The sequence below is a fragment of the Canis lupus genome, chromosome 3 (genome assembly GCF_011100685.1).
Source record: "Canis lupus familiaris isolate Mischka breed German Shepherd chromosome 3, alternate assembly UU_Cfam_GSD_1.0, whole genome shotgun sequence".
NCBI lineage: Eukaryota > Metazoa > Chordata > Mammalia > Carnivora > Canidae > Canis > Canis lupus.
In genome coordinates, this window is record NC_049224.1 from 85,308,993 (window position 1) to 85,316,688 (window position 7,696).

Consider the following 7,696-nt stretch of genomic DNA (forward strand, 5'->3'; position numbering starts at 1 on the left):
GCAAGACACTTTCTGGGGCCTGGGCAAGCACTCTGCAATCAAACCTACTTATTTATTTATTTATTTATTTATTTATTTATTTATTTATTTATTTATTATTTATTTATTTTGCTGTGAAGATGTAGGAATGTTATACTACGTGGCATAACTTTCTCAGGTCAGATTAGGGTTTGACAGTAAAGGAGTTTTTAAATTGCAGATTAAAGATTATGACTGCTCTTAGGGTGCTTACCTGAGTATTGTCCTAAACACTTTTAGATATATTAAATCATTAATCCCTAGAATACGAGGAGCTAGGGATAAAGGCCAGAAAATGGGGCCCCAGGGAAGTGAAATAACTTAATCCCAATGTTGCAGGACTAGTAGTTGACAGTTAAAGTTTTTTTTTTTTTTAAGATGTCAGAGAGAGAGCACAAGCAGAGGGAGCTGCAGGCAGAGGAAGAAGCAGGCTCCCCACGGAACAGGGAGCCCGATGCGAGCCTGAGGGTGCTCGATCCCTGCACCCCAGGATCATGACCTGAGCTGAGGGCAGACACTTAACCAACTGAGCCACCCAGGTACCCCCAGAGTTAAAAGTATTAACCCGTTCACATAACCAGCTAGAATTTTCATTAATTTCTTATCTCCTTTTCCTTATAGGGATATTTGTGTTGCCCAAAGAACATGTATGAGCAGAAAAAAAATAGATAGGGACACTTGACTTGTAGCCCAATCCCTGCAGAACAGCAGGTGAAGGTAACCTGCACTAAATGGATATCCCAGCAGCAAGAAATGAAACTTGACCCTCTACCTGACACCCTACACACCGAAGAATTTATCTCAATGTAAAAGCCAAAATAATAAGACTTGTAGAAAGCAGTATAAACAAATGCTCATGAACTCGGAGCGGGAGAAAGATTTTTTAAATAGCGTACAAGATGCATTAACCCTAAGGGAAAAGACATTTTTGTGACAGTGAAAAGGCCAAGCAGAGTGGAGGGAGACGCCTGCACCACACCGAAGTGACCATTAATAGGATGGACTGTTAAGTACAAACACACTCATACAACGAAATGCTGTTATGAAATCTCCACTTTGGGAGGCAAAAGTGGCCGGATAATGTGGGAGGGAAATGCACAACTTAAGGCCAGGTGGGAGGGAGTGGCTCGGTGCTCACAGGGCTCACAGGTAACCGCTGAGGGAGAGGAGCCCCCAGACCTAGGGCTTCCTACTGCTGGGACTCCACTTGCATGAAACTCCCTCCCAAATGGGCCCAAACTGAAACTCAGTGCTCAGGAATGCACGCTTAGCTGGTACAACTCTGAAGAAAAGCAAGGACTTAGCATCAAGTCACAAGGGGGGGTGGGGGTCACTGTGTTGGGAAAGAGAGGGTGAGATTGAGGGACCCTGCAGGGATTTGAGGCATTGACAATGTTCTCCATTTGGGGTCACGGGTCATTTGCTTTGCAATAAATCCTTGAGCTGGGCTAATCCTATGGCTTTTTAATTTTGGGGTTTTTTTTCTTTCCTCCGCATATCTCACCATTAAACAGCTTACAGAAAACCTGGTGGCACTGGGGCGGGGTACAGGGACGCGAAGGGGCGCAGGGCTCTGTCACGGGAGTTTGAAATCCTTTGAAGCCAGTCGGTTGGAGCCACTTACCGGCTGTGTCACCTAAATGTTTGCCATAGTCGTCAGCACGGCTACCGCTTACGCGGGTGGCCTGCTGCTCCGTCTCTGGTGTTTAACCAGTTTTGTGATCAACTTTTAAAACAGCACACACGCAGGAGTTTGCTGCCAGCAGCAAGCGGACTCCCAACAACCCTCCCGGTGACTTGCCATTTTACAAAACCTCGTGGCAATCTCAGAATTTCTTAAGCACCTGAGCTGGTTCTCTACCCTAAATAGGCCCAGACAGCAAAGTTTTAGATTTTTCCTGTGTGTGCGTATGCATGTGTGTGTGTGCGCGCGTGTGTGTCTATATGTGTTTGCGGAGGTTTCTGATGACTTCTCTGCTTCTTTCCTTGCTGCAGTGTTAGCAGTTGGGTCAGTAGAGACTCTCTCCAAGTGGCCACTCTAAGTATATGTAGCAGTAACCTCCTGCTCTATCATCATCAGAAGCCATCATTATATTGCTATTTCTGACCTGTTGTGGATTAAGAAAATAGCTCACCTCATTAATTTATCCATGTAATTAGTGGTCATTAAAACCGTAAAAGCAAGAGTAAGTAAGCCTGAAGGGTCTAATGGGCCTATTTGTGCGCATCTTTTACCGCCCTGACTTAACACTATTTACTTTGGATAATCAGAAAACATCTTACTACATAGTAAGTACTGAGCTAGATTCCAAAGCGCTGAAGCCACCGACACTAAAATCCCCCTTTACTAGGACCTACCGTAAGGCAATGAGCCTAACAAGTCAGTACCACACAGAGGGCCCGGGGTAACGGGTGCTGATTGGATCATCACGCAGGGCCCCACGGCCTGCATGGTGGCCAGGAATCCAGTGCAGAGAAAGAGGTGGCTTCTCTTTCACTCCACATTCTCTTTGCTTCTCTCATTTGTTCCCACCCCAGGGCCTTTGCTCTTGCCATCCCTCTGCCCAGAACATTTTTCTAAATTTTACACATGGACACTCCTTATCATTCACGTGTCAAACTTTCACTGAGCATTTCCCTTGCCCACAGTCCTTATCACCCTAGTTCTGTGGGCCATTTTACAAAAAATGGTAAAACTCTGTGAAGATTGTCATGGGGCTTCTTTTCTCAACAGCAGATCTCCAAAGAAATGGCTTCTTCCTGAGTTGAGGGACTGGGATTTGGGGTGCAGATTGCTCCCTAAATATCTCATGTGACTTAAAATTTTAAACCCAGGGGATTTAGAGTTATCAAAGTATAACTTTTGACCACATTTTTAAGAATGAAGTTTTGATTAATTACAATCAAAAGAAAAAATTGATCAAGTTAAGGTGGAAACTCACTGCTCTGAACTCGTGTCTGAACACCGTCCTGGAGGCTCGAATCTCTCTTCTGCTCTCGGTTGAGTCTGGGTCCCACATGCCTGGTTGGAGATGCCAAAAGAGGTGAGTGATTCCTGAGCACCCATTGGCAGAGAAAGATCTCCCACAGCCCATTAGGGCATCTCATTCCCACCATATGCAACTATCCCCCCCCAAAACTGAAAGTTCTAGAACCCAGTGTGGAAGGAGCTATGGAGAAAAAGAAGGTGGCATGTGTAGTATCTCAGGAGATGCTGCTGCCCAGTGACAGTGGTGCTTAAAAATGGTGTCTATTCCGTTTTACACCTAAATTGTCTCATGACCCTCCCCCAGAAGTATTTTGTTTTTAAATTGCTCCTACAAAAGCTCATGCTTATGGTAGCAAACAATTGGAAACCACTTAAATGAATGTATAACAAACTCTTTCCCATTGATATATTATGATGCTGTGATGTAGGCAAAAAAATATTTACTGCTTTATACGTACAGGGAACAGAATCCTGTTAAGCCAGACACGAGCCAATGGGGTACCACAGAAAAAACGGAGTAGCCATGGAAAGAAACAGACTGGAAGGTATATACCTGACCTTAACTGGGATGACCTGAGGGTAAAATCTAATAATTTCTTGTCATGCGTAGGACTATCCACATTATTTCAAAAATTAGGTAAAAAAAATTTTCTTTAATCCATCCATTAGGAGATGCCTGAGTTGGAGTTTTCATACCCATTAAATGGGGGCAACATTTAAACCTACCTTCCCTAACTCGTGATGAAAATTTAGTAAAAATTAGGACAGGAAAGGGCATTGTAAGTGTAAAGAGTGACACAGATGTAGGGTTGCGGACGGTATGGACATACTGCGCTTGCCTAACACACATTCTGTTGAATATGTAGAAAGCACGATAGTCTACCCACATCCCCCCAAACTTCTACCAAATGTCTGTGTGCATTGATGGGGATTGGAATTGCATTTAAACATTTTCATCAGTTACTTGTCCAACCACTTTACCTGAAAAGCCACCGAAAGGCAGGGTAAACTTTTAAAAAACCACAAACTCTAGCTCTTTGTTTACCTACTCTCATGCAAATGATGATCTAGAAGGAATTGAGGTGAAGGGGAAGTGAGGTGAAGGGGAGGCCTGGCCTCTGCCAGGATCATCCTCCTTTCTCTTCCTTCTAAGTGCTTCCTCATTGGGTAACCCTATTATCCACCCCACACTTCACCAGCTAACCGACGACTTAAGACTTCTTGCCCATACAGTGTCCTCTCATGCTATTTCCTTCACGAAAGATCCCCTCCCTGGAAATCCAGCAGCCTGAGAGAGCCTCTCCTGGTGTCCCTGCCTCTACCTCTCCGAGCGCTTATCCACCTCCATCCGGCGCTGCAGCCTTTGGAGGAGCAGGACACACAAGGGCCGGGGGAGGGAAACATCTCTCTAAACAGTGCTCTTGCTTTTAGAGCTCAGTCCGGCTTCGATGAGGAAACAGATAAAGTGCTGCCCAGAGTGGGGCAGGAGTCACTCCCTCAAGGGCAGGCTGCAGGTAGGAATCACACGTGGAGAAGACAGGTGCGTCCTGTGTCAGCCTGGACAGGAAATGCCATCAGAGAGCAGCTCCAAGTGTTGTATGGGAAGACATGGAGTGAGGTTGCCAGGTCTCTGGACTTTTCTGGGAGAAGCCAGATAACCAGTTTTATGAAATTTACCCCTAAAAAAAAAAAAAAAAATAGGCCAAACAAAGCGGGTCTGTGCACTGCCAAATTTCATCCTGACACCAGAACGTATGCTCAGGTGTGCAGACCCTGGCCCCGGGCCCTCTTGACCAGCCTACAGGGCTTGTGCTCTGGGCCCCCAGGTGCTTCTTCCTGTCAATCTCATGCACTCTGTGGGGCTGGCATGCTTTACAGGGTGCAAGGGACAGAGGGCTGCGGAGGGGAGGAGGATGGCACTCTTCCCCGGGAGATGGCTGTGCCTGAGATGGGGGCCCCCCCAGGAACCTGGCTCTCATTCTTCTTCCTTGGCTCGGTGCCCTGCCCTGAGTCAGCAGGGGGACAAGATACCCAGACTGACCGGCAAAGCCATGGCCCTGCCCTGTCCATGCCAAACCCTCTAGCAGCAAGAAGCGGCGGGTGACGGAAGCAGGAAAGACAGGTATAGGCCGCCGGACTCGGCTGTTCAGGCTGGGCCTGGAGGAGGCGGCAGCTGGGGTCTGCACCTGCCACTCGCTCGGGCCCCCTACCCCTGGGGCCAGTGGCCTGGCAGCTTGGTGATCTCCTGGCCGCAGCCACCGCTGCAGAGGCAGATTGTACCTTAAAAGCCCAAAAAAGTGGCTCCCCAAGTAATCACCTGCACAAAACCACTCTGAACTTTCGCATTCTTTAGGAGCCGCTTCAGTGCTGATCATGTTGGGATTGTTCAGTCGGGCCCCCCAGACAGGGGATCTATCCCCCAGGAAGCTGCCAGACTTCAGGAAATGCCAAATCACGTGGCACGTCGTCGTTGGGAGAAAGCACTAGACTTCGAAGGATCAGGTTTAAGTGGAAAACTGCTAAAAGGACCAGAGCACAGGCTGGCATCCTGGTAGGCTGTTTGCAACTTCCTTAAATCTGCATATAAACGTGCAGAGGAAAAAACCCTGGAAACAGATGCCCCCAAATCATTGCGGTCACCTCTGATGCTGGGAACGGGGGACTCTTTGCTACCCCATTTGTATGCTGCTGCAGAAAGGATTTTAAGGCAGCTTACGAATAGACAAAGGGCTGATTACAAAATAAGTGAAAGAAGAAGCAAAGAAATGTGCTGGAGATCTACCCTGGCTGGAGCCCAGGGGCCGCGGGCTCTCCGCTCTCTAGGCACCAATTAGAAGTGGGGGAAAAGCACCAGTTAGAACCCTATGGTGTCCACCAGGTGGAAACAAGCTCGGTGCTCAGAGCTTTCCTTCCGTGTTTCCTAAGACCACAGTTTCCTTTTGCAACCAGAGATCTTTACAGCAAGTGCAGGCTGCCCGCTGAGCACGGAGCCGCGCTAAGGTAAATGCTTTCTAAAGAAGTTGATGCTGGCTTGTGAGTCCCCCCATCCCTGAGTCCTCAGATTTGGGGCAATTTCCCTCCATCTGTCAAAGCAGAAGACAATCTCTGCTCAACTCGCCTGCAAATGTGGGTGTTGAATATTCAAAGATGATGTTATGTGAAATTAAGGCTTGAAGTCCTAGTAAAGGCACCGTTTATTAAGTGCTTGCGATGGTCCGATACTGTGCCGGGGCCTAGTAACAAGTCAGCCACAGAGGGTCATGGTCACTGATCTAACAAACACGCGAAACTGGTGAATCTAAGTGCTGTAGGTAACGTGCCCTGCGTGAGATGTCTGACACAGGAGATTAACCACAGAAATGATCGTCAGTACTAGGAAGAGACGTGAATGCTGTGCCCAAGCGAAAACGAAGAGATCCTAAGTAAGTTTGTAGGACGTTCTAACTATAAATTATTTATTGAGTCGATGAATAGAAAGTATCATAGCCCATTTCTTTCTTCCCTTATGGGTCTGTTACAACCAGAGGCGGAGCCAGGATCTCAAACCCTCGCCTCTCTGGCTCTCAAACCTTTTCCACCACTCTCCATACACTGAACACATGGTAGGTATGATATATAATCATCAGTTTAATGAATCAGGCCTCAGAACCTTGAACCTTTTTTTTAACCAAGTTTTTGTTTTGGTTTTTTTAAGTTAAAAGGTTCCCTTAAAAAGAAAGGGAACTGGGGATCCCTGGGTAGCTCAGTGGTTTCGCGCCTGCCTTTGGCCCAGAGCATGTTCCTGGAGTCCCGGGATCGAGTCCCGTGTCGGGCTCCCTGCATGGAGCCTGCTTCTCCCTCTGCCTGTGTCTCTGCCTCTCTCTCTGTCTCTCTATGTCTATCATAAATAAATAAAAATAAATCTTTAAAAAAAAACAAAAGGAAGGGAACTGAGTGGGAAAAATTAGAGGGAGACAAACCATGAGAGACTCCTAACTCTGGGAAACCAGCAAAGGGTTGCGGAAGGGGAGGCGGGCGGAGCGTTGTGGTAAGGGGGTGACAGGCGCTGAGGAGGACGCTTGATGGGATGAGCACTGGACTCTAGGTTGGCAAATTGAACTTCAATAAAAACAAATGAAAAATAATTTGTTTAAATGCTCCCTTAAAATCCCCTGCCATCCTGTTTCTCTGCTGCCAGCGTGGCTTATCCTGATGGGTTTCTCCTCCTACTTCTAGAGCAACAGATCAATCCTGTTTATTTCCCCCTGGCATCCGAGGGCTCCCCTGTCCCTTCGCCCTGGCCAGCGGTGTCACATCTACTCTAGACGTAGGGACCTGGCACAGACATCAGTCAGGAAGCCTCACGGAGGACCTACCGCGAGCCTGGCTGTATGTGAAGGCCTGGCCCCGGCCTTCCTCACACCACCCTGGTGGACTGGCAGAGAATAATTTACCAGGTGCACACACCGAGTCGGATAGAATGATCCGCCCACAGTAGGTCTTCAGTGGTGGTTCTTATTTTTAGATCCGTGTGAGAAGCCTCTCTGCTCTCGCCTCAGCACGAAATCTAGCTGCTCATGCATGACCTCACTTCATCCTCACGGTGACTCGTCACTGGATTATTGTTTACATTCTAGAGATAAGAAATCCAGACCACGGAGGCTCATTACTTCCCCGTCAGATGGGATTCACCTGAGTCCGCCTTACTCC

At 47.6% G+C, this 7,696-nt stretch overlaps 1 protein-coding gene across 1 annotated transcript in view; it reads right to left on the reverse strand.

Annotated features, from left to right (window-relative positions):
• Positions 1–3,040, reverse strand: part of SLC34A2 (solute carrier family 34 member 2) — a 31,145-nt gene extending 28,105 nt beyond the window's left edge. Inside the window, exon 1 of the mRNA XM_038533553.1 lies at positions 2,961–3,040. Coding sequence (XP_038389481.1) covers positions 2,961–3,038 — 78 coding nt within the window. The 5' untranslated portion in view covers positions 3,039–3,040. The remainder of the gene's footprint in view (positions 1–2,960) is intronic.
• Positions 3,041–7,696: the final 4,656 nt, after the last annotated feature.